General features: G+C 43.0%; 1 protein-coding gene across 1 annotated transcript in view; it reads right to left on the minus strand.

Moving 5' to 3' along the window:
* Positions 1-231: 231 nt before the first annotated feature.
* The window catches only part of Dnah6 (dynein, axonemal, heavy chain 6), a 213,410-nt gene continuing 186,399 nt past the window's right edge, over positions 232-27,242 (minus strand). Inside the window, exons 65-77 of the mRNA XM_005385447.2 lie at positions 27,043-27,203; positions 24,447-24,535; positions 23,235-23,381; positions 21,048-21,186; positions 19,702-19,821; positions 18,178-18,299; positions 15,092-15,221; positions 12,249-12,376; positions 10,476-10,661; positions 9,469-9,541; positions 8,501-8,652; positions 5,506-5,728; positions 232-498 (exon numbers count right to left, since the gene is read on the minus strand). Of these exons, the coding sequence (XP_005385504.1) occupies positions 395-498; positions 5,506-5,728; positions 8,501-8,652; positions 9,469-9,541; positions 10,476-10,661; positions 12,249-12,376; positions 15,092-15,221; positions 18,178-18,299; positions 19,702-19,821; positions 21,048-21,186; positions 23,235-23,381; positions 24,447-24,535; positions 27,043-27,203 (1,774 nt within the window). The 3' untranslated portion in view covers positions 232-394. The remainder of the gene's footprint in view (positions 499-5,505; positions 5,729-8,500; positions 8,653-9,468; positions 9,542-10,475; positions 10,662-12,248; positions 12,377-15,091; positions 15,222-18,177; positions 18,300-19,701; positions 19,822-21,047; positions 21,187-23,234; positions 23,382-24,446; positions 24,536-27,042; positions 27,204-27,242) is intronic.

Here is a 27,242-nt window from a genome sequence, read left to right on the forward strand (position 1 = left end):
ACACCCAGAACTGTATTCAAATTTGATACATCATGATTAACAGTCACATGGGGATTTTGGCGCATGTGTAACAGGAAGGGAGCCTGTGGGTGAGAGGGTAAGTCCCGACTGTCCCCAGGAGACCCAGCAGGTTACTGATGGGAGCCACCTGACTTGCACAAGGTGGGGGACGGGGTATAACACACGGATGCAGAACCCACTGCCTATACATTGAAGCTTGGATTACCCACAGAAAGCAGAACTCAAACACTTTATTTTAGGTCACAAGAGACATAACCACCCTCACTGTCCTTATGTCAAAGCAGATGTAGCACTGCTTGCTCACATATACATTGGTCAGCCCCATCCCCCACCCCCAAATCTGGCAGGAGCTCTGGGCTGAGGTGACCCCTTTTCACTCGTTTAGCTGGCAGAGCAGAGCAGATCCCTTGGCAATCCAGTAGTCTTTGGACCGCTTAGATGGTAAGAGGACAGTCACCACGAAGTTGGTTGAGTGGCCTAATTAAGGATGCAGGGAGAAAAAGTTGTTAGTTAAAGAATAACCTCTGATACAAGGAGACAAGATACTGAGAATTAAGACCCGTTAGGTTCCAGGTCTGACTGCCTCTAAAGACATGGTAAATAGTCCTCTACAGGTTCCAGTCTTGTGCTTTAAAAAATGAAGAATTTTGAACCAATGTCCCTTTTGTATCTATCTAGCTTAGACTTGGTGTTACCATGAACTGTGCTCCAGTTTTCTGCAGTCTGACTCAGGAGTGATGGACTAGGATACAGGCCTGAGCTTTCAAGGGGACTCAGGCATGTAGTGGTAGGTTGGGCGTCCATTCATTCATTTGTCCACCCGTCCAGCCGTCCAGCCCTCCGTCATTCCTTCTTTGCTCTATCCTGCTGCCAGACGCACCTGGGCTCCTGGCTTTGCTACTTCTGGCCCTGCCTTCGCAAGAGCCCTCACCCATGCTGCCACAGAAGGCAGTGGCATCCCACACAGAGAATACTGACACCTCCATCTCCTTGCCTTTGTATGCCATTCCCTGCCTGGTTCCTTGGCAGGGGCTTGACAGGCCAAGTTCCAGGGCAAGGAATCCTGGTCTGCAAGCCTAGACAAGTTATATGGACTTGTTGGACTGTGGGGGCCTTGGAATTTAGCCCATGCTTAGGAAGGACCCAAGCTAAGCACCTTCCTGCAACCTCCTTTCCCCCTTTCCCAGGCTTCCCAGGAGGTCTGCCCAAAGCACACACCCTCTTCAAGCAGTCAGTGCCGGGGCCTGCATGAGGCCTGCTCTAGGTCTGGGGAAGCACGTGGGCCATAAAAAGCATCTCTACAGGCACTGCTTCTCATTTAAACGGTCAGCTCGCTCTTGGCCAGAAATGATGGAGCTGCCAAGAATGAGCTGACAAGGACAGAATCATGCAGTAACTCCCAGTCTCTGCATCTCACCGCTGCTTTGTGAGGGGTTCGCTGTACAGGGCTGAGATGACTCAGTGGGCAGACAGTAGCTGTGCTCAAGGGGTAGCTGGCTGGGATTGGGGTTTGTGTGGCTCCTCATCATGTGACCACTTGAAAAGAAGTCCTGAAGGCCAGTGTCAGAGGTCCTATGCCACAGTGGCTGCAAAAAGGGGGGTTAAAGCAAGGATAAGGATGCTGCACCTATAGATAATGGTTACAGGAATTAAATGTGGGCTGCTGCTGTAAGTGACATGGAAAGGGAGCTGTGGGTAGCTGCGTGCATGTGTGACAAGGCACGGAAATAAAAGACAGTATGTCTGGCCGAGAAGGGCCACTGGTGCTTGGTATACAGCATCTCAGGCCCTCGGGGGCTTTACAACTGCCAAGCCAGGCCACAGAAAAGCTTACTGCCTTTGAAAGGACCAAGGCCTGGCACTAGTCCTTGCTGGACTAACCCCCAGCTGGGTGGTGCTATAGTTTAGTGAAAGAACATTTTTTTTTTATATGCATGTGTGTTGCTTTCATTCAAAATTTTTTTTCTTTTTTTTTAATCAGTGAGGGACCATGTTTTCCATTTGAGAATAATTCAGGCCTCTGAGAACTTGTAATAAGGTGAAAATTTCCCACTTTCATTAAACTTATACCAGTACAACCAACAAGAGACTTGGACATGCATCAGTTTAATTAATTTTAAAAACATCATGTTTCTGTAATTTTCAGCTTAAAAATGTACGGAGAAATTTTAAGAATGCAATGACCTAGGATCCAGACTTGCTGTTAACATTTGAACATATTTTTCTTTTAAGGAAAAGTCAAAAGGCCACAGACACAATTTAAGCTTTTGTTCCCAACCTTATCACCCATGCTTTTCTATCCTCTTCCCATATTATTTTCAGCATCTACTAGGCAACATGTAATAGTACAGTATGCATCTCTAAACCATGATCCTTAAAACATAAGGAAGTACCACTGTCATAGAATAGCATAAAAATTAAAAATTCCTTAATAACAGAAACATCATTGTTCAAACTTCCCTAAGTAGTGTGTGTGCACACTATATCATATATATCTATATACACATATGTACACATATAAAAATAGCAAATGTATAGTATACATACAATTAAGAGTTAGTTTGTTTGAGTCAGAATTCAAGTAAGGTCTGTATTTTGCAACAATGATGTGTCTCAAATATGTTTCAACTGGTAGATTCCTCCTCTGCCTCTTTTGCCATCCCATATATTTGTTGAAGCAATCAGGTTGTTGTTCTTATGAAGCTTCCCAGTCTGGATTTTATTGCATCTGTGTGATTTCATCTATTTTGTGGTTTTTTTTTTGAGACAGAGTCTTACTGTGTAGTGTAGGCTGGCCTCGAACTCACTATGTAGCCCAGGCTGGCCTTGCGCTCACAGTGATTCTCCTGCCTCAGCCTCCCGAGTGCTGGGATTACAGCACATACTACCATGGGCAGCTCTGCATCTGTGGTGATTTTGAACACATTTCTCTACCCCTGTTTGAAGAAGTGTTTAAGTCTAAACGTGTGATCCCATACAAGCTTGAGTTTTTTGGCAAAAATATTTCATAGGTTGTATATACCTCCATCAGGAAACACATTATGTCTAATTTTTTGGGGGAGGATATAAGCAGCCATCAATGATTATTACCTAATAGTACATTATTGAGCTAATTATTTTATTTTATTTTTTAAGCTAATTATTTTAAAATTTACTGATGATTAAGTCTATAGAATCCACCTGCCATTTAATTTCTTTATATTGTATAGATAAGGATTTAGTTTAGTAGCATCATTGGTGGAATAATTTCTCCATTCCTGGTGAATTTTATTTTTTATTTTTTATTGTCTTTTTGAGACAGGGTCTCACTATGCAGTTCAGGCTGGCCTTCAGCTCACTTTGTAGCCCAGGCTGGCCTCGAACTCACAACAATCCTCCTGCCTCAGCCTCCCGAGTGCTGGGATTACAGGCATGTACCACCATGCCCGGCCCATTGCCGGTCAATTTTAAGAGACGCTGGTATTATATCAAACTCCCACAGAGCACAGGGTGTTTCTGTGTTCTGTGTGGTGCATCAGATCCATTTGTTAAGTCTTATGCCAGCATAACATCATTTTAATTTCAATAGTTTGATATTTGTTAGAATTAGACTCTCCTAATTTTCCTTTATTTAAAAATATTTTTTCTATTCTTTATTGCATGTGAGGGTCAGAATAACAAATTTCATCAAAATTATATTTGTTTTACTGAGGCCATTTTGGATTTGGATGTTAATCTGGGAGGGACCTGAGATCTTTACCATGCTGAATCAGCTCCTCCATGTATTCTAGTCTTACTTTATTTTCTGGAGCCCTCCAACAGAGTCTGGTCCTTCTTTGTCAGGTTTGATCCTGGTATGACCGATTTTATTTTTGTGGGACTGGAATCTTTTATTTCACTTTAACTTCTATTTGTTTCTGATGGGCACAGGAATTCTGTTAATTTTTATATATCAGTCAATCCTGCGGGACTTCTATTATTTCTGAGTGATTTTCTCTAGATTATTCTGGGCTTTCCATGGAACCAATTGTGTTGGCAAATAATTCTCTCTTCAGATTCTTACATCTCATTCTCTTTTCCTGTCCGGTTGATTTGGTTAGGGCTCTCTGTATAGTACTGAATTGCAGGTGTTAGAGCAAGCAATCTGGTATTGTTTTGATTTTAATGGGAGCTTTTAGTATATCACCAGTATGAGGTTGGTCACATTTTAAAATTATTGCATTGATATGCTCAGTGAGTTAAAGTGTTTGTAGGATTAGCGGGAGGAGCCCATCACATCCTGTGCTGTGATATTACTTCCCACACAAGCAGCTCCCCACACCCTTTCAGAGTTCCTTGCCAGGTGCCACTGACCAGAGCTGCGGACCGCTCGTGTGTGCCCTTCCCATGCCTGAGAAGGCAGATGTGCCCAGCCAGAACTCTCGGACCATGACTATTTAGAAAGGATTTAAACCAACAGTCTTCACCTTCAAAGTGAACTATTTCATGGTTCTCTAATTTTGTCACCCTGAGTTCACATCTACATCCAGGGAAAAAGTAGAAGCAGGGCTCAAGTGCCTCTAGCAGATTGTCATTTCTGGGTAAGTGTCACTCGGATAAAGAGCTCACCTGCCTGCCTTACTAGTCCTCTAAGTTTTCACGATGACTGCTTGTGATGTACTCAGGTAGTTTTTACTCTGTGCCAGGCACTGCCCTAAGCACTTACCAAACAGCAACACGTTCCTCCCTGATTACTGGGGGAGACAGGTACTCTTTCAAAAATCATCCCTACCACTTTGTGAGACCCCTTAATTCAGGACTCAAATTTCTTTCAGTCTTTAAAAACCAGCTATCATTGCCCCCCCACCCAATATTCCCTCTCCTCTATTCTCCCTGTCTCTTTCTGGGTGCCAACTGGGTATACATTGGAGGTTCTGCTCTTGGCACAGTGTGGCCTTTCTGGCATCACTTTGGGGATCTTCTCAGCTCATTCTTTAGCTCTTTCTCAGCTTATCTGCTGAAGTGCTTTTCTTCCTATCTGGTTCCTTTTTTTTTAGAGCTCTATCTCCGTTTCAGGTCCACTCAAGAATTTTACAGCATAGTTTCCCATTTATGCATTTATTTTAAAATCTCTTTGCTTTGATGAGCCAAAATGGATTTGGGGGAGAGAGACGTTTTAGTGTCTATTCAGTCCATCATTCTGAAACTGGAAGTTTCTGCTTATTATTATTATTGTTATTTTTAGTACCAGGGATCGAACTCAGGACCTTGTGCTTGCCAGGCAGGCACTTATGCCACTGAGCCAAATCCCTGGCCAGATTCTGCTTATTAAACTCTATTTTTTCCTCATGAGTTCCAACAGAAACAAGTATCAGCTATAATATCAGTCTATACTCAGAACAAATACAGTGCACAACATTTATAGATCTGAGTGATTAATTGGCCCAAGAACTCCCGTAGTACATCTGGGCTCCATGGAAGCTTTTGTTTGGTCAGTATGGGTTCTTGTCATAAAGGCATCCTCACCTGTGGTTGAGAGGGTTCCTGCCCGAGCCCCTGTTTTGTAGAGTGGGGAGTGGTACAGTGTTGGGCTTGGCTCGTAGTTTTGTTGTGGCTCAAAATGCACCACAGGCAGCATGGGATTCATCTGTCCGGGCAGAGCATCTTCTATGACCATCTCCTTATCATCCCACCGGGAGGCATCCATGAACATCCCGTGAACAAGGACGCCGTCCTCAGGAGAGGGCAGCTGGAAGACACCCGCAAGTTAAAAGGTCAGAGGAAGAGAAAGGAGCAGCAGTGTGGGCCTGTGCTATGTCCCACAGCCTTGCCAGGTAGTTCTAAAACACATTCGAAAGCCACAATTATTACATTTTAGAGGGGGAGCACCGTGAGGCTTGGAGAGGTGAAATACTTGCTCCTTAGCTAAATCTCATACCTTTTTTTCATACCCCGCCAGGATGTCCAGGAACTCATTGAGGCTTCAGACCATCTGATACTGTGGGGTAATGACGTTTCCCCATCTTTTGGAAGTGGACGGGACTTCACTTCTCAGTGAAGGATCTGAATGCCCTCTGCCCTCCTAGAAGGCAGATTACACATCTGCAATAATTAATATCTATAGAGAGCCTCAGAAAGTTCCTTTCTGTTCTTTTTTCTTTCCATTAAAAATGATGCTTACTTTTTAAGTTGAGAAGAGAGGAGAGGAAAGTAGAGGAGTGGAGGGAAGGGGAGGAGAGGGGAGGAGAGAAGAGGAGAGGAGAAGGATCCTGCTCTTTAGTGTCTCATGTCTGGATGTTTGCATGGATGTACCTATGTTATCCTTCCTCAGACGCTGTCAGTGTGGCTAACTCTGGGTCTGACCTTTGGATAACTGGAGCCCCATATGTACAATCAAAGGATTAAGCATTCTGAGCAACATGTAGCACACTGTAGAGTGAATAAATTCGTTTTGCCTGGTCTTTGCTTTCTGGTGTCTTGAACTTTGTTTCTTGGGTACAGCAGGGTGGGATGGAGCTTCCTGTTTGGGGACTGCTGTGGAGGTTTGTGCAGGTTTTCCCTGAAAACTACCTTGCCACCTACTTGCCAAGCCACAAACAGGAGCCATCTGGATGGGCATCCACCCAGAGGGAGTGCATTTTCCTAAAGGGCAAAAAGGTGGCAAATGGGCTGGTAATAGTAGTCCTGCCTGTTTGTCACAGAAATAGAGCTCTCTGAACACATACTGTGGCTGTCTCTTGCAGATGTCAGCTGGGTGAACCAAGAGATTGGCCAGCTAGACTATCTGAGGCCCGAAGATTTCAGTCATTGTAAGGTATTGTTACTGCTCAGTGCACCACATGGGTGGGGTAGAGCCACAAGTGACCCTTGGGAGGGTCACTTAAAACCCCTCCCTGTCAGTCATCATCTGCGGCAGAGAGAGCATGCCAGGCACAGAGCAGGGCCGGCATCTTGGAAGATTTGGGTGATGGCTTTTATGTGGGTATTGTTTTACCCTCCAGAAGTCTCAGTTATTTCTGGCATGGACCTGGGACACTGTTCTGACACAGAAGGATGTTAAAATAATGAGGAGTCCATCTTCAAATTTATTTCTTCCTTACTTTAAAAATATTTTGATATTGAAACAAATGTCTTTAAAACATATACCTTTTTCCTGTCATTTTAAAGTATAGTTAAGAAGAGGCACAACTCTTATAGCACTTCATAGATCAAGCCATGAATACGGAATCAATCTGATCTTTGCATATTTTTGCTAATCAGAATGATGAGTTGGGTGGATACCGATAGAAATACCCAGAGCAGTTCCTGCTAATAAATACCATGGTATTTTAAGGAAAGTTTAAAGAAAGCCACCCACCCCAACTACTCTGACTGGTTAGCAAACACTTTCTTGACAAAAGCAATCTGGAACAAGTCTTTAATCTCACAGCACATATAGACAATCATATTCACAAGGCACACTGGGCGGAGAGATGCTCTGAGACAGAGGCTCCTGGGCTGTGCGGCATCTCAGCACAAGTAGGCAGGGCAGCTCATTCCTGGCTGTACACTAGAAACTTGGGGTTGGGTGGATCTTAAAAATTGACAATGATACCGGAGACCATTCTTGGAGAGTCCCATGTAATCAGGGTGGGATCTGGTGGTGGGATTTTTAAATAGCTCATCAGGTGATTCTGAGCTGCAGCCAGGTTGGGACTCGCTCATATGTGAAAGCTGTGGTTCTCAGGCTTCAGTGGGCTCAGAGTTCCCTGCAGGGGTTATTAAAATATAGATTTCCAAGTCCCAGTCCAGAGTTTCTGGTCCAGCATGTCTGGAATTGGGCCTGGGAATCTGCACTTCTACCAACTTGGCAAGTGATGCTGACACTGCCCATTAAGTACTGATGTAGAGGAGGGAGCCGTGTCATTCAGCTGTCTATATTGTTTCCAAGTACCTTCTTGATAGTTATCCAACATGATTATACTTAGAGAATGTGTGAAGCTAGCTTACTGATTCTCTGGATGACACAGACAAATGTAGTCTAGCAATTTATTGTATCGTGTGCTGGTTACACGGTCTGACTGACGTTCATTCATACTGCACTCAACTCTGAGGCTGGTGCTATCAACCTCATTTTACAGATGAGAATACCGAGGTACACATATGTTGGCAATTGTTCTAGCACATAGAGTTGGAGCATGAAGAGAGTCAGGAGAGAATTAAATGTAGGACCTTTTGGTTCTGAAAGGCTTGTTTTTAATGTTTTGCTGTATTGCCTTGTGAGATGGATAAAGTTACTGTAGGTATCTAAAGAAATGAAGCAGCATTGCTTAGAAAAATATTTCCATAAAGCAGACAAAATTTATGCTGCACCCATGCAGTCACTGCTAACTGGGGAGCTTATCTTGGGGTGTGATTACTATGCTCCGCTCCTTCTCCTGGAAATTGAGGGTGGTAGTGGAGTGGAGCAAGGGTTACTGGCTAAACTCTTGAGTGGCAGTGGGACAGAAACGCCTTTGCTCTAACAGGAGGTGGACAATACCTCCAGGTCCATGGGCAGTTCTTGCCCAAACTGTACTGTCTTGGCAGCTTCTATCACTGCAGCTTGATCCCGGTAGTTAGGAACCATATTGTACTTGAAACTCAGCTCATCGATAGGCAAATTGTATTTCCGAGCATGGTTTTGAAGAGTTCCTGTAGAGGTGAAAACCAGAAGCCTGAGCTCTCTAAATAGCATTACTACTGCATGCATGCTGCACCCCTCCCCCACCCAGGCTGCTCCAGCACTACAGAACTTCCTCCCCAAGGAAAACCCAACTGCTGAAACCAAACTCTATTTGGAATTAGTTCACAGAGACTGGAAACCTGTGGGTTATGTTGGGAGATGAGGACCCAAAAGATGTACAAGTGCCAGCCATGTCTGGGAAGAAGAGGTAAAAAGGATGGTTTTGAAGTGCATTGTATTCTCACAAAAGAAGTTTCAGGGCCAAATCCCCCCAATGTGGGATTTGTCCAGCTTGGACTATTTATTAGGGATTAAGAATGAGATAAATTAAGGGCAGGCTATTAGTATCTAGTGGCCCCAAAGCCTGGCTCCTCTGTGGCTCTCTAGCCAGATTTATCAAAGGCTGATGGAAGGACATTGAGGGTATGTCTTAGAGGGAAGGAGGCTGCTCAGAGCTGGGGCTTGTGCAGGTGGAGTGCAGATGGTGGTCTTGAGCATGGGTCACATGAGAAACCGAGTCACAAGCTTGTGTTCATGTATGCAACAGTGCCCACACTTGAGGAATTTGCAAAGGGCAGAAGTCAGGCTACTGGGGGACATCTGCTCTTTCTGTCATCCTTTCCCCTAGTCATCAAAGAAGAGCAGGGCTTTCTTGGACTCATCTATATTCAGTATCTCTACTGTCAGGCCCTCAGCACCTCTGTTATCTCTTCAGCTCCTAAAAACCCTGTATGTAGCAAAGCACAACCTTTCCTTTGGGATTTTTCTAGGGAAAACACCAGTACCTGTGAGAAATCCTTGAGGAAAGAAGAAACCAGAGATCCAGAAGGACTTAGGCTGTCCTCTTTTGAGCCACAACTGAAGGAGAAACATTATACCATGGAAGAGGAAAATAGAGAGTTAACTTTCTCGAGTTAAATTTCCTGCAACTGACCACTCCCCTGAACAGATCTGTCTTCCTGTCTTCCACCAAAGCCAGGTACATATTTCCCTTATCTAACCAAACTCATATGTTATCTCAAGCACTTGCTTCCCATAACTCCAAACTTGCCTAGAACTTGAACCTGTCTGAGTATGCAACATATATGATGTAGTTTTCTCTTAGGCCAATCAGTAATAATGACATAAGATGTAACCAGTCAGTAACCACCAAATACTCTGCTTCTGTACTTCCCACATGCAAACTCTATATAAGCCCTAAACTACCAGAGATCAGGGCCTGATATTTTAAGGACTGATTTCCTGTCAGGCAGGCTCATTGACAGTTAAATAAATCTGCCTCCAAATCTTGGGTGACTTTTTGGTGTTTCTGTTTGCTACTGCAACAAGGCACTTTATTTTGAGCTGGCATTCATCATCTAAGTCAGAGTGACCTTTTGGAGGCCTCTCAGGAGACAGACTCTAAGCTGGTCCCGAGTTAGTGACCATCCCATTGTACTGCCTGGCCTGTCCCTCCTTCTCATCTCCCAGAGTGACAGCAGAACCTGATTAGTACTAGGACAGATGAGAGGGAGAGGACAACAAAGGCACATCTGGCTGTTTGGAACCATGTCAAATAGGTTCTGTATTTTTCAGCAGGGTCCCCTTCACTATGGCTAAAAGCCCAAGAATGGGCTGGCTAGGAAAAGCTACATGATCAGCATAAGACTTTCAAAGTGATGCTCCTCCGGAAGTTTCTGTTTCTCTGGACTCAGATGATCCCTCGATGATTGTTAGCTAGAGCTTCCTAGGGACTTTAGGGCCAGATGTGCTATTAGATTCATTACAACCTTTGAGGAGAGAAATTTCTTACATCCACAAATGCAGTCCTCAGAATAAGGTCCTTGACCCATGATCCCAGTGGCTTCAGGGAAGGGTAGGCTGTGTTGGACCACAGAGAAGGAACCTGGTTGTTGAGGAAGCTGTTATACACCTTTTCCATTTCTTCAGACATCACTACGAACCCGGCAATGGCTTTATTGAGTGTTTCTAGAGAAATCTGCAAGAACAAAAGGATTGGTATCCTTCGCAGCTATAATAATCAAGGGTAGATGACATTCATTCATGAAGGGCCCACTAGCTGTGTTCCATCCTCTCTGCACACTGTCTGCTGGGCCAGACCCTGAAATTTTCATGCATTTTTTTTTTAACAGTGTGTGACTATTGGGTGTGACACTTGGGGTGCAGGAGAAGGTTTAAGCAGTTAATATGAGAGGCCAAGGCGGCAAGAAGAAGGAAAGCAGAAGAGATGTTCATGGAGACCTAGGGAGATGGGCTTGGAGAAAGCCACCATCCAGCTCTCTTCAGGCCAAGGGAAAAATGGGTCTGATAGTGACGTGGGAACAGGGGGCCTGGAGATGTTGTGGGAGGGGAATGAGGACCACCTTATACCACTGGCCATTGCTACTCAAGGGGTTTCTACAGCCTCCAGGCTCTTTATAGCAGAAAGGAAAGATTCTTAGATAAGACCAATCTTCCAGCCAGTATCAGAGGGTCTCCTGGTATTGGAAATACTTCCTTAAAACATGACCTTTATCCTGTCCTCCTCTCCTCAGAGGCAGGTAGTAGTCCTGGGAGGTGCTCAGCCAGCAGTACAGGGTGATGTTTGCCACCTGGCTAATGACCAAGGTAGTGTAGATAGATTAGTGATGACCCTTCTGGGGTCTAGTTATGTGAAAACTTTCATATATTGGGAAAACATAACAGGAAGAAGTTAGAGGCAAAGTTTTTGTTGGTTAAACACCAAAATAAAGCCTAGGACTGTGTGCACATAGTCTTAGAGACAGGCAGTGCATGGACAAAATAAGGCTCATTATCCATCCATTCCTTCTTAGGTTAACTCATTGGTCCCTCCTCCCCACACCTCTTTTCACAAGAGGCAGTGGAAGAAAAATATTAGTGTGTTAGAACTTGGGATGCAGCTTGGTGGTGGAGTTTTTCCCTAGCATGCACAGGGCCCTGAGTCCAATCCTCAGTACCACCACACACAAAAATAGGGTTTTAAGTAATTTGTCCTTAGAGACTAAGGCATGATGGCAAACCTGTTAGCACTTTGAATAACAAATGGCCAGCCCTGGCATGGGAGTCATCTGCAGCAGAATGCAGGAAGCAGGACCTCAGTCACAGCCAAGACAGTTGGCCAGGAAATAAGAGCACATACCATAGAGGATTCTGATGCAGGCATTTTGTGGCTCACATTGTGAGAAACTTTGGCTTTCACTGTCTCCTATAAAGACATTATTAAATGCAAACTAGACACCAGGAGCCAGCACAGACTCACTTTTGATTGAGTACTAAAGCCCCTGATCAATTTCTGGCGAGTCAGTGAAAATAAGTTAGGATAATGAGGAGACTGGAGATCTGCAAAGTCACATACTCCCTCAGTCTGTACTAGAAAGAGGAAACCCAGTCTCCTTTGCAGAGGGTAAGTTCAATCTTAGGCAGGCCTGCTTTCAAGGGGTGTTAGCGCATCTGAATGGAAATGGCGATGTATGGGGACTGGAAACTCTAAGGACACTCGTAGTATCACACAGTTCTCTGTGGATCTTCGCTACCCAGGAGCAACGGTGGAGACAAGCCCACATACGTGTATTAATTTCAGTAGGTTGTTAAACCGGTCTACTTCCTGGCTGAGAACAGTGGTCAGGGAATTCAGTCGTCCTTGAGGGTCCTTGACGAAAAGGCTCTCAGAAGCTCCTTCCATCATCAGTTTTTCTGAAACACACAGAGCCAACTCCTCAGATCAGTCACCACTGATTTCTGTTCTCCCTGCTCTGCTACTGGCGTGTGCTCATCTTATTCTTTCTAAAGCCATCTTCTCTCATGACTCAAGTCAGAGACCTGGGGCTTGACATGTGATAACATTTTTATCATTTAGAACTCTTTGGTGACTCACCTGTGTTCATGTAGGAGTGATCACAGGAAAATCTAGCTGAATTCATGTGTAGCAGGGAAAAGTGTGTGTGTGTGTGTGTGTGTGTGTGTGTGTGTGTGTGTGTGAAATCAGTGCGTTTCATTTCTCACTCTGGCTATTTTCATCTCTGTGCCAGTTTGAGCTGTGTGGCCTCTGGCTTTGAGCAGAGGTGGGTAGGTCCTTAATTGCTTAGGTAGGAGGGAGACTGGTTGAGCTAAGGTAGGAGGACATAAACAGGAGAAAGAGAAGCCTGCTCCCTTTCCTTCTCGGTGACTGTGGTGGGAGTAGAGGGGCTGTGCGGGAAGAGGACGAGGTGGAAAGTGACTTAGTGGTGTTTGCAAATCTGAGAAGAGTCTGGAAGTCTCGGCAGTGGCTGAGGAGGCCTGCCAAGAGGGCACAAGAGGGTGTACCTAGTTTTGGCTAAATGGGAGGCACAGCACTGAAGACTTTGGTGGCAAACAGTGGCAGGGCGAAGTGGCTACCTGACAGGCAAGGGATCTTCCAGAGACCAAGGGGCCCAGGGGCCCTGACTGTTCCCTCTAGCATGCTGGTGTGCAAGCTTAGCCTTTCCCTGCACACCTGCACTGCTTCTAGGAGAGGAGGGCTTGGTGGGAGACTAGGAGATGAGGCTGAGCATTTACCCAAGTTACTAAGCATTGTTCAAAGGAACTAGCAGAATTATTAAGTAGGCCCATGGTTCAAACCAAGCGGAAAATTTAGTTCTTCTTTCTTCCTATAATCACCAAAGGGAGGCTCAAATGAAGAACCATATGAACTATAAAAAAAAAAACAACAACTGCATTTCCCAGGAGTATTTGAAGAAAGTGTGAGCAAATAAGTGGCTCCAAAATATGTGAATCAAATTCCTTTACCACTCACAACGTGGCTGTTGGAAGAAAGTCACTCAGCAGTGTGGATTATTTCAGTCTCTTGGGTCCACAGAGCTGGGGTAACACCTGTCTGGGCTTCCCCGCTACCATCCCTCAGGGTGGTTCTAAACCTTCAGTTCTTTTGTTGGACCAGTTGTATCCCTGTCCCTGAGGTCAGAAAAACCTCCTTGTTCATAGCAGTGTTGTAACCTTGTTCTAATGATTGTCAGATGTCTGGCAGAGCATGTTGATGTGAGCAGTGTGCCCTGTGAGCATGACCCAAGGACCTTCTCTCTGAAACACCTATTTAGATGGTGCAGCTGTTTGCAGACTTTGGGGTCTTGGCCAGCTCTGGGCACCTGTAAACTCTCTATCCCTGGTCCTGCACACAGCTAAGACATTGCTGCTTTTGTCTCAAGTGCTATCCCAGCAAATAAAAACTTTGGAGTCTCATTTGTGGAGAAGTCGCTCTGCCTGCACCTTTCTCAGCTGGGACTCTAAAAGCTGTTCCTGGGTCTTTCCAGGGCTGGATTTTCAGGAGCTGGTGCTCTTCAATTTGGCGAGGTAACTTTCTTTATGTACTTTTACCTTCTTCTGTGTCATCGTGTGTGTGTGTGTGTGTTACTCAGCAGTTTATTAAATTCTGTTTCACTGTCTTTACCTTGGTGTTAGAGACTTTTGTTCTGTGTGAATCTGTACTTCTAAATTAAGCAGCTGCGACTGTAGTACCTTTAGGGCTATACCTCCTCAGGGTTAAAAGGACAAGTTCATAATCTGTATATGCATCCATCCATCCATCCATCCATCCATCCATCCATCCATCCCTCCCTCTTCCACCCAGCCCTCCATACTATATTTACTGATTAGAATCTGCTTACTAAAAGAATTGCCTTAATTTGCTTCAACATCAACAGAATTCTGTACCCAAGGAGGTATTTTTTGAGGGCTTCCCCTTGTAGGAAGATAACTAACTTCTGAGGTCACCTGGCTCATTTTCTCCGGGGGCTTTAACACTATAGGCAGGGCTCAGACACTGGTTTTTTTCTGCCTCAAATTTCTTTTTCCTACTATGACATATCTAAGAACCACGAATAACAGATCTAGAAATCTAAACCTATGACCAATCTAAGAAAAGTGTGAAGGTGAATGTCTTGTGATCCTTAAGTTACTGGAAAACAAGACAAAAATAATTTAGCTATTTTGCCTGAATGGGGAAGAAATAATGAAAGGACTGTGTAGTAGACCATTAAATGATGATGGAAATGCTCTCCATCTGTGCTGTACAATATGGCAGCACTCGAAATATGGCTAGTGCGACTGAAAAAAATTAAATTTTAAATAAATTTAAAATTCAGTTTAGCAACATGTAGCAAGTGATTACTGTCTTGGTCAGCACAGTTCTACAGACTTTAGGGTCCTGAAGCCTAGGGAAGTTCAGGGCAAAGTCTGGTTAAAGTCACATTGGGTTATAAACCAGTGTGCACCTTGTGCTTCTAGTCCATAAATGGAGAACTTCATGTCGGAAGAGGGCTCTAAATAAAGTTTATGCAGTAAGCAAGTTTGAGCATATGCTTACCACTCAGTTCTCTGAATATACTGTATTCCTAAAGTTCCCATTCTATACTGATGCCAAGAATTATTTCTTACCTGGAACTCTTGTCTGGATAGAAGCAACAAGTTCTTGGACAATTTCATCATTGCTTTTCCCCTCTCCACCAGCAGATGATCTTGGCTGAACCTCAAGTATGGTGTTAATTAAAGTGTTGGTCTCTTTGTACTATAATGGTGGTAAGAGACAGAATTATGAAAGCTCAGATTCTCCAAAAGGAACGCGCAACAACACAGCTTACTTACAGAAATAATGGAAGTTGTCAAAATCAAGGCCATTTAATTTCACTGTAGGAAGAACACTGAATATAAGATCTATTCTTTTAACAAATTTTTATGTATGATACCCATTACTGTTGACTATAATAAATGTGATGTTGTACAACAGATCTCCAGAGCTTATTCATCTTGATGGATGAATGCCCAGGAATCATGCCTATCCATAATTCTTACTGTATGCCAACTGATTAATAAGGAAGGCAAAAGTTATTCCATCACTAATAGTCATCTTATTGGCTTTCTTTAGCTGGATCCTGTTTGCAATTCCAGCTTGGGCTTGAGTAGTTTAGCGCCTTCTGGTGTTTTTTTTTTTTTTTTTTTTTGGTACCAGGAATCAAATTCAGGACCTTGTGCTTGCCAGGCAAACACTTGTGCCACTAAGCTATGTAGCTCTTCATATATATATATACACACACACAAAACCATTGGGCTTCTGTGGCAGATGGGCTAGATGGGCAATGTCTGAGGCACCACTGACACAGACATCTGTGAATCTGGAAAGTGATGCTCAGAAAGCTTCAATTTGCCTGGCTTGGCTCTAACCTTGTTCTCAGAAGCACCTTTTCCTGTCCATCCTTCCTCTGCAGGAAAGTGGAGGATCTTCAGCAGGAGGGGTGGGCGCAGGCTTCCCCCACTGCTGGGTCCGCACAGTCCTCCAAGAACAGAACATCCTCAGCCAGTGGTGATTTGAACTGTACAGCAAGTGGCCCTAAGAAGTACTTGTCAGGCATGGGGACACCCTCAGGAGGTGCTAGGTGACTCATGAAGACCACCGACTTGGTTTCATCTTCCAAAAAGAGCTTGATGCTTGGGACAGCAGCCTCGTCCTTCTGGTTTGTTATGTGGTTGTTCTTCATAGGATATTCAAGACCACTCTCAGAACAACTTGCTACCTTCACATCTAGCTTGTTCAGAGTCGTGTTACAAAGGGACATTTTGGCAATATGGCAGGGATGCAGGAGCCAGGGGCTCAGACAACAGCAGAGATGGTGCACTCTGGATGTGCAGATCCCTTTCCTCCCCGCCCCTTTCTGGCCTTTGCTAGTTTCTGATGAGCATCTCTATGAATACAACTTGCTGGGTGGAGGAAAAAATAACTTACATTCTTTGTGTTAAGATTATTGACTGCAAGAAGCTGAATTACCTAACTTAATGTGTTCTCAGGTGCAGGACAGCAGAACATGCTACTCCAAAATAAGCCATCTGATGTAAGGCTTCTCTTGAGCTAAAGAGAGGCTTCTTGGAAAATAGCAAGTGGAAGGACATTCTAATCTCCCCTCTTCTTTATGAAGACGGGAGATTAAAAACTCCTATGTGAAAGATGCCCTCCCTATACCAGAAGAAAAGGAGCATTCTTCGATGGGGAGCCATAGCCAAGAGAATGCCATACGAATAGACTGTGTTGAGACTCTTCTTATCTTCCTTTAGACTCCACACATAATTGAATTATTTTTCCACAGTTGCTTTTTTTGTTCAACCTAATACAAAAGCATTTGGTTTTGACCACACCTTTGAATGAATCTCCATTACCTTATTGGTGTCACATAAAGCTTACACTAAATTTGTAAGGTTTTATCCTGGTAATCTGTCTTATGTCAGTTTAATCCTCAGACCCTCTTGGAACTTCAGACAGCAGAGCTGGGATTTTGCCTCCCCTACACAGACATGATGGATCCAACGCTCTCCTGTGCAGGCTTGCCTATGCCTCTGTATGTGGGCCTGAGTCCTTCCTATGAGGAGCTGACTCCGTGGGGTGTGTAGGAGGGGGTGAAGGTATCAGGAACAAGGTCACAGATGGCTGAAGATACACAATGTTCTAGTCAGTGACTCCAGAAGAAAGAGAAGGCCTTTCCCGACCGCGGCATCTGTATATACTGTTCCAGGAAAAGGCTCTGACTCCCTCACGTGGTTGTATAAAAACATGAGAATAGGGAATTAGGAGCCAAACACTGGCCTCTTGGTCTTTCTAGAGGTTCCACCGCTGATTCTCAGGAATTCCTTCATATCTGGCGCGATTTCACACTCTAACTCTCACAGGGGCAAAATCTAAGTAGAAAAGAAACATGATCTTCCTAGCCTCATGAGGCCAAATCTAGTCCTCAACCTGTAGACACTTCCAGAGTCCCAGGGACCCGCCTCATTCCGTGTGCATGGAAGGTGGTGAACAGGAAGGGCAGGCAGGGCCCAGGTCATAGGGGACTCTCGAGCGTCCTGCTGAAGAGCTCAGATTGCTCTTAGGTGATGGTACACAGGTTGTGTACAGAGGAGTAAAATAATCCTAATCGCTCTTTGAACCTATGGCTGTGGCCCTGTACTGCAACCATGCTTTCATTGAGCATGTTTGGATTTACCTGTTTTGGACATTTGTAATTGTATTATAATGATCTATTTTTTTTTTTTTTTTTTTGTACTGGGAATTGAACTCAGGACCTTGCACTTGCCGGGCAGGTACTGCACCACTGAGCTATATCGCTGGCCCTCTGTCATGATCTAGTCACATATAGATCCAGGATCCTTGGTGTAACATGAGACAAATGTGCCATCAGGGAGGGAGAAAGATGAAGCAGGAGAAAAGGCTGTGTTACTGTCTGAATCTCTGTGTTCTGGTCGACCATGAGTAGGTCTGCTACGGATTAGGCAGAGACCCAGAGAGGGAGAGGGTGGCTGGTGACAGGAATCTGGAAAGATCCAGGCTAAACTGGAACCACTGCTGAAGGCAAGGTGAAGCGAGTAGTTTTTTTACTTAAGAATACTGTTATACATGCAGAACTAGTGAGCTGATGATTGACGTTTGGAGTGTATGTAGACAAAATAAGTAATGTATTTTTGGTCGAGAGCTAACATACCTGGAAAACTAGGTTGGCATTTTCATGCATTCCAAAAATTTCTGGGTCATCTATTAAAGGCAGATTTTCAATGTAGTCCTTAAACTCTTGTAGGCTGTCAGCGAAGGGTGCAAAATAGATGCCTGTTATTAAAAACAAAGAACACAAACGTATCTCAAATGGACTGGCTTTGAACTGCCATAGTTGGCATTTCTCAGGCATATTGAGATGGTGGGTGAAAAGAGATTGTGTTTCCTAAGCCTCTTTGCTTTCATTGCTGTGTCTGGTTTTGCTACCATTTTGTGAGGTCTTGAGCATCAGGTTAGTGTCCAAACCTTATAAGACGCCTCCTCCTGAAGGCTTAAAGCTCTCAGAGCTTATGGACACTTTGCTGAAAGTTATGCCTCAATAAGGGCTCCAAATTGATTTTCATTTGTTTGCTAAACAACAACCCTCTTTAACTGCTCAAAAAGCTACATTTGCAAAACATTGAAATTCGAAGTTACTCAATTTTCCCGTGATGACAAAATGTACGAGGTGTGAAAGAAAAAATATTATAGTAACAAACACACTACCATCAGTTCCCCTCAAAATACTCCTCTTTGCTTCAGGCGTCCTTATCCCATTATTCTTGCCACTTTTGGAAGCAGCTCTGGAGTCTTCTTTTGTGAGTGTCTTTAGCTGTGGCTGCTTTGATGTCCTGAACTGGTTCAAAATGTTTATCTTTCATGGCTGTTTTGACTTGGGAAAGAGCCAGAAGTTTCACGGTGTGCCAGATTTGGTGAATAAAGTAGATGAGGGACACAACATAATGTTTTTATGAGCCTGTATTTCCAATGGATGGCATTTAGCAGCAGCATTCACCATATTTTTGATCACATCTCATAAAGACACAAAAGGGGACTTTAAGAGCTGATTCAAAAAAAAAAAATAAAAAAAAAAAAAAAAAGAGCTGATTCAGAAAGTGGCAACAATAATGGGACAAGTGTGTTCCAATGAGGGGGATTAATGGTGCTGTGTCTTTTACTTTAATAAATTAAAACAAATTAAACATTCACCATAGTTTTTGATCACCCCTTGTATAGTTGAATCTAATCAGTCTCTTACAGCTCAGTGGTAGGAACTTTATGAGCCCATTCTATGCTAATCAGATTGCACCCTCCAAGGGGATCAGCACTCAGGACCCTTCATCTAATTTCTGTCTGGTCCGTAATAAACTACTGCCAATTCACAGATCTCTTTTTTTACTCCATTTGCCTCATGGGAAGTTTTCTTTAATTACACTCAAAATACACTAGAATGTAACCTTGAAATGCATGTAGACACAGGACAGCCAACTTTAAATACAGAAATAATTCAAAGTTGCTATTGTGTAACATGTGTTTTTGGGCTTTTCCTATCAAACCACCTTCGAAGGTGTGATGCATGGGCTGGATACTTGGGTGTGCAGATCGGACACAAACTGTAAAGCTGGGTGGAAAACAGTAAGATGCTCTTGATGGCTACTGGGGAAAAGTGTTTTCATAATAGTCAAAAGTCACTCACCTGATTCAGAATATTTATAATTCTCTTCTAATGTTTCAGGAGAAAAAAATCTTTTCAAGACTGTACGAAGACATCTTTGATCCCAGGTGTCTGTAACTCTTCCGCCGTATGTAATTTCACCTGAGAAGGAGTTTGTATTTTTAAATACATTATTTTTGTTTTTTAAAAAAATGCTAAGCATACTCCAATTCTAATAAGATTATATGCTACTAAAAATGGAAAGAGCACATCAGCATTTTCTTCTACCAATGCCCTCAAAGAGAATAAAAGTTAATGTTTTAAAAAGCAGAAAAGGGGGCTGGGGATTTAGCTCAGTGGCACAGCACCTGCCTGGCAAGTGCAAGGTCGTGAGCTCGATTCCAGGTACCAGAAAAAAAAAACAAAACCAAAAAAAAAAAAAAAAAAGCAGAAAAGATCTAATATTTGTACTCTACCCTAGTTTTGCTTTTTCAAATAACAGAAACTAAGCCTGAGTTCTATTTACATATTTCTTCCTTCTTCTTGTTCTTTTGTTTCAAAATATTAATTTGAGTCTTATTTCATCATTAACACCAGATTCTAAAACACACACACTTTGCATGAAACAGTGCTTGTGCTAGGGCCAGTGAGTAAAATGGAACCGAACATTCATAGCAAGCCATTTAAACCCCACATGTACCTTATAAATGATTGCTATCAGGCTAGGAAGGAAAGACAGACCCAAGGTGAAACAGAATTTGCCTCATAGAAATTAGGGAGAATTAAAACTTATTGGTACGGTATCTCTTTTTCCACAAAGAAGTTACTTTTGTGTGTTTCATTGCCATCCTTGGATTTTGAGTAGGAAGGAACTGTACCGGAATGATATCTAATGTGGACATAATTCTTTAGAAAAAGCCCAGATTTATCACTACAAGTCATCACTATATATTGCTTGTATTGTTCTTATGCTATTTTGTAAATGGAGGTCTGTTTGTTGATATGTTTTCCTTTCTTCATTTTTAAACTAAACTAAAAAAAAGTCATCACTATAGTGTTCCCAGGATTTTACCTATGATACCGACATCTGTCAGGGCCACTGTGAAGGTTAAACAGGCAGATGTGCTTAAAATAGTACCTGAGTATAGCAAGATGTACATAAATTTCTTATTATTATTGTTGGGGAGAACATCTGCCGAAATTTCTATGTGTAAATATTCTCATGATGTGCTTTATCACATGTTCTTAGTCACAAAGATAACACTGAAGGTCAGCAGCATCACCATTAAACACTAGGGAGAGGCGCCATCTTGGTATGGGCCGGGTGGGTGTGTCCCAACAACTCTGTGGTCCTTGGCTGAATGCCCTGGCCTTGTGCGTATACTGACCAGTGATATAAATTAGTGCATCCCAGGGAATCTTTCCTTCTTGGCAGTATAGGTTGAGATTGAGTAAAGCACATTCCCTGTCGCTGTCATTAAATTCATAGCAAATATTCCAACCAAGGGGTCCAAACTTCTTTCTCTCCTAGAGTGGAAAATTAAAATAGTCCGACATAAAATCCGACAAAATCTCATGTAGAATAATGACAAGTAAAAGTTTTCTATTAAAGTTGGGCACCTCCATACTTCAAAATCAGTTAACATCATGAAATTCAACTTCAGCCAGGCTTTTCCCTCCAGCCAGAGGGAAAGTATATCTTCCTCTAGTCCTGGCCATCTCCATATTTCAAAAATTTGCTATTACTGCAAATTCAGTGGATTTGGCAAAAGATTGTTATTTAGGGTAAAATAAAAGTATTTCCCCATCAAAACAGGGAGAAAATACACAGAATCTTTTGACCCTATAAGCATCCATCTGGTAGACAGCAAGTTATCTATCTATGATTTCAAGGAATTTGTTCATGGTGTTTGGTCATGCCACTCCATGTGAGTACACTCTGACTTCCATGGTAAGATAAAAACCACAAAAACAAAACAAAACAGACAAAATGGATACACATAATTGTAATCCTTGTTTCATGATATCCCATAGTAAAATTCTTTTCTTATTTGTTATTTCCCTATTCCATTTTGTCTTGTTAGTTCTAAACTGATGGCCATGCTAGGGCACTGGTCCCAAGTTCCCTCCTTGATCTCAAAATTTCACTAAATTTTAAACTACCTCCTCATCCTAGCTGTTTTTTTTTTTTTTTTAATTTTTCATGGAACAGAACCCCATATCTGACGCTCCTAATTCCAAATCTCTCGGATTTCCTCTAGGCCTTGACCTTTTTGTTTATCTACCTCTTATCTTGCATCTTTAGTCTTTGTGTTTTCCTTTGTTGGTCCTTTTACTGTAGGTCACTCACAGTTGAGAAGCAGGAAGTCAGTCTAAGAGGACACCACTGTGTAGTACTGTAGTTGGAGAGTCTGAATTCAAGTGCAAGGTCACAGGACAGATGCCAGAGCAAGCAGTGAGGCTTGGACACAGAGAAGGGGACTGGTGCTGGTGCTGGGTTGAAGCTCATCTTTCAGGGGAAACTAGAGCTCCAAAGAGGTGTGTGTGTGGGGGACTTGTTAAGGGTGGTGAAGCCACTTGAAGGGTCAGAGAGAAACTACTGCAAGAAAAATAAGGAGGAATTGATGACTGACACGTATATAATAGGCTTGAAGTTCTGATTGTAGGTGATAAGAGAATGGGACCTCTGATTTCAGAACAAGAGTCTGGAAGGAAGCAGATTTTGGGAGGCAGAGCTGAGACCCATCTTATGTTTGTTGTATCGAACCTACACACTCATCCAGGTGATGGTCCTCTGTGGGCAGATCAGAATGGAGTGGGAGCTGAAGCTGTGAGATGCAGAGGCAAAGCAAGTGTGAAGATCAGAGGTTGAGGTAAAATATGAGGTGTGATTGAAAAATATGGCAAATGTTTAAATTAAAACAATTTACTACAGTAAAAGACACACTGCTGGTAATCCCCCCAAAATACCCCTCTTCCCTTTAAACACACTTATCCCATCATTGTCGCTATTTTCTGAAGCACTTCTGTAGGTCCTTTTTGGTGAGTGTTTTAATTGTGCTGTTGTGGCTGTCTCACTGTCATCAACTGATTCGAAATGTTTATTTTTCATGATCGTTTTTGACTTTGAGGAAGAGCCAGAAGTTGCACGGTGCCAGATCTGGTGAAGTAGGTAGACAGGGATACACTGTCAGGTCTTTGTGAGCTTGCCTTTCCAGTAGATGGTACTTGGCAGCAACATTTACCATAGTTTTTGATGAAACCTTGCAAAGACACTCAGGAAAGAACACTTCCAGAACTGCTTCAGAAAATGGCAAGAACGATGGGATAAGCGTGTGTGAAGTGAGGGAGGAATGCTTTGAGGAATGAAGGCAATGCGTCTTTTACTGTAGTACACTAAAAAAATTTAAATGTTTGTTGGCTTCTTTGATTACCTCTTGTAACTTAGGTTCAAATGTAGAGTCGGGTCCTCAGAATTTCACAGTGTCATTGGCAAGCTTTCATTTATTTCTTATTTATTTACTTATAACACCATACACTTCCTTGTTGCTATTAAAAAGTAGAACTGAGGGTACCTGAACAATTGCGTGGAAGAAACAGATGCCAAATATTATTTGTCTCCATTTTTTTCCAAGTATATTTTCTTCAAAAAATGAAGGTGTCATTTCAGTAAATGCTCTCCTGATATTTGCCCGTAAGCCTTTCGGAGGCTCATTGGTTACCTGGGTTGAGAAAGAACATACACGGCAGACAGGGTGATTATATAGATTGCAGTTTTTCTGAATAACACACATAGACCAAAGCCACCGAGAGGGTGCAGATAGCAGAATCCCTTGGGCTTTCCTGGCGTGTGCGCATTGGCTTTATATTTTCTCACCCGCTGTCCAAGGAGAGGAGGGCCAGGCGGGGTCCTGAGATCTACAGTAGTTGAACCACCTGTACATTGAGCTCAGATACTTCCAATTGGTGTCCAATTTTCTAACCATGGGCCAGAAATCATGCTAAGCCAATCTGCCCTGGATTTGTAGTCATATCAAAATATACTTTGTCTCATGACATTCAAGGGAAGAACCACGTCTTGTTCTTCACAGGCAGAAGCTTCTCAAATATTGCCAACTTCTGGTGTTGAAATCCAGCAGCCATATCAGTGGTAGGTCTTCCTCTCAAATGCTGAAATGGGGCTGGGGATATAGCTCAGGGGAATAAGCTCCTGCCTGGCAAGTGCAAGGTCCTGAGTTTGATTCAAAAACTGGATCAAATGCTGAAACATTCCCTTACTTTGGGAGGGATCTGTTACCATCACTCTGTATAGTTTAACATTTTTTTAAAAAAATTATTTTTATTTAAAAAAAAGAAAAAAATAAAAAACATTAGAAATCATGCAGAATTTCAAAAAACAAGATGATATGAATTCAACAATCGTTGTTATATTGCATATTGTTGTCTTCAAAGTAGTTGTTCAGATTATCAGATATAACCATGCACTATTGGTCAAAAAAATCAAGCATTGACTGTTCCTCTTAATAAACCAGTAGCAATTAGTAGTACAATTTAACGTTTCTTGTAGAGAGGGTCAGAGCTGGAGAGCTGAATGACCAGCAGGACTAGGCCATGGTAGGATGGGCACTATCTTGGGAAATCATTTCTCTGATCGTTGTCAGTTTGAAGGACATTGACTTCTGCCTTTCCACCCTGGCTACACAGACCTCGAGTATGCAAGGTCTGAGCTCCTCAGGTAAACACTCCAAGACCAGTCATTTCACATTTCAACCCTATGCGTACACTACCTTAACAGAATTCTGGAGCACAGTCACAGGAAATGTACTACTGGGCATGGAGCTTAGGAAAAGCCGAAATGTGTCCTTGATAGCCTGATCTATTTAAAACAAAGACAAAACAACAAAAGTAACTGTTTAGCTTGTGTTAGCTCTTTTAAAAATAAAATGTTATTATTGTATGGAAAGAAAAAAATGCTATAAACTCTGTTTAAAGATGCAGAAGATTTATTTCAAGTATGCTGTAAGATATTTTAAGATAGGGTAGGAGGAGTTCTAGAAACTTCACGTCAGGAAGGTTTGATAGCGTAGCGGCTCGCACATGTTGATAAAGAAATAAAGGACATGTCAATTTTTAATATCTGATGCGACATTAAGGGATTTCCCTTTGAAATAGGGCAAATTTTCAATTGCAAAAGACGACACTTAACAACTAGTACGCGTAGCTCATGCATTTTTTTCTAACCTGTTCACTCCAAGGCAAAGTGCATAAAAAGGTCTAGAAAGCCCTAGGGAGAAGAAAGGGGGTCCCCCTTGGCAGAAAAGTTACAAAGAGAACACAGGGAAGCAGGGATATTGGGAGATCCCATGGAGAGTATCAACAATTTAAGTTTTATGCTTACTTAAGGAGGAGAGGAAGCAGAGAGAAGGAGGGAGAGCCCCGAGGGAGAAAACCCTTACAGGCCACGCCCCTTTGCAGGCCACGCCCCCAGTAACCCCCCTCTTCCCACCGGACCCCACCTCTTAATAGCAAACCGGCTGTAAGCACTCAGAACCTAATCACCTTTCCAAAGCCCCTCCTGGGAGTATAGGAGGCTCTTGAGGGGGACATCTAGATATAAAATCCACTATTACTTAAATAATATGCTTACTTTCTGAGCAGTGGACAGAGAACTTTAAAAAGAACAAAGTTTCTCTTTTGGTTCAAAAGGTCAAAGTAACTGTTGAAAAAATAAAAAATCATTGCTCCCACCACAGGAAAACACAGGCATGATTTCCAGGGCATGGGTTTTTAGGTACATATTATATTGTTTCTCAAGCCTGCTAGCTGGCTCCTTCCCTGGGCCTTTGCACCGGCTGCCCTCTCTGCTTACAATGCTCCTAGATTATTCCGGGGAATGAGAGGCTCTCATTTCCTGTCTTGGTCAAATGCCCCTTTGTCAAAGAGGCCCATGAAGCCCACACCATTTAAAATTGTTACCCTCCTTCCTCCCACTCTGGTCTTTCTGCTCATTACCTTACTCTTTATTTTTTCCAAAGCATAACCACTTTCCATCACACTACATAAGTTACACATTTACTAATTTATTCATTGCTGGTCCCTCCCACTAAGGCAGACATCTATAGTTGTTTTAATTCGCTGACATATTCTAAGCACCCAGAACAGTGCAAGGTACGTAGCAGCTTCCGAAGTGGTCACTGAGTAATGGCTGCAGATCAAAGCCGATTGCATGTTTCTTGGTTTGGTAACTGAAATTGATGAGCCGGATTCAATAGACAAAATTTAAAATTAGTTCTAGTGCAATTCTAGACCATCATAAAAGCAATCCGGCATAGAAGTAAACAGCAACCAGTCTTATGGGCAAATGATTTCATTAACCAAAAAACAAAGGTGGAAAAGGACCAGGTTTGGAGAAGCATTTTTCCCCCGCTAAACTTTTCCACTTCTAACTGCAAAATAATCTTTTTTTTTTTTTTTTTTTTTTTTTTGGTCTTGTTTTGTTTTGTTTTTGCTTTTTGGTGCTCGGGACTTAACCTATGGTCTTGAGCACACTAAGCAGGCTGTCCGCCACTGAGCTAACCCCTGGCCCCAGCATCAAGCAGCTTAACTTTCACAGACATAGGAATTGAGCGCTCTGACTTGGAAGTCCTGGTATAGGGCTTTCGGCAAAGATGCTCCGCGGTCGCATTGTGGGCGGGGAAACTGAGGCCCGGAGAAGAGGTGTGGCAAGTGCAGTCATGAAGAAGTGGGTAAACTTTACTGAGGTTTTAGAATTTAGAGCCCAGGGAGGGTTTTGTTTTCATTTGATTTCATTTTTACTTTCTCTTTTTAGTTTACTACCCAAATCTATTTTAATTTATATTGGTTCAGTATCAGAACTCAAACGGTTGGGTTATGAATGATCACAGCCAGGGCCAGAGGAGGGTTTTTGAACCCACTTTCAGGTCCATGAGCTGCAACCACGATGACCCCACAAACGAGTTCAGCTGATGTCCTCAACCTGCCCATCCTCCTCAAAGAACTTGCTGTTACGGCTTTATATCTAGATGTCCCCCCAGGAGCCTCCTGTGCTCACAGGCGGGGCTTTGGGAAGGTGATTAGGTTCTGGGTGCTTACAGCCGGTTTGCTATTAAGAGATGGGGTCCGGTGGGAAGGGAGGGGTCACTGGGGGGCGTGGCCTGCAAAGGGGCGTGGCCTGTAAGGGTTTTTTCCTTCCGGGCTCCTCCCTCATTCTCTGCTTCTTCTCCTCCTCGAGAGGAAGTTGTGACTGTGATGAGGAAAGTAATGAGGAAACAGTGCTTACGATACAGAACTACTATGAGCAACGGATTCAACAAGAAAAACGACACGAAACAGTAGTATGGAAGTGTGAGGCGCTCAACATACTTGGATCTGTGAAAGTCTTAATTAGTTCTTCCATTGCTAACATCCAAGAAACAGCAAGATGACAGTTTTGCAAAAATACCCAGTTTCCTGATTTCATTGCGTCTTTGATCATTTTCTCAGCAATGGGTCCTTGTCCTTGCCCCAGGGAAATTGACTGCACTCTGAATTGAACAACAATAAGAGTATTTTATGCTATTTTA

Source organism: Chinchilla lanigera, unplaced genomic scaffold (genome assembly GCF_000276665.1).
Source record: "Chinchilla lanigera isolate Chin_1 unplaced genomic scaffold, ChiLan1.0 scaffold00023, whole genome shotgun sequence".
Lineage (NCBI taxonomy): Eukaryota > Metazoa > Chordata > Mammalia > Rodentia > Chinchillidae > Chinchilla > Chinchilla lanigera.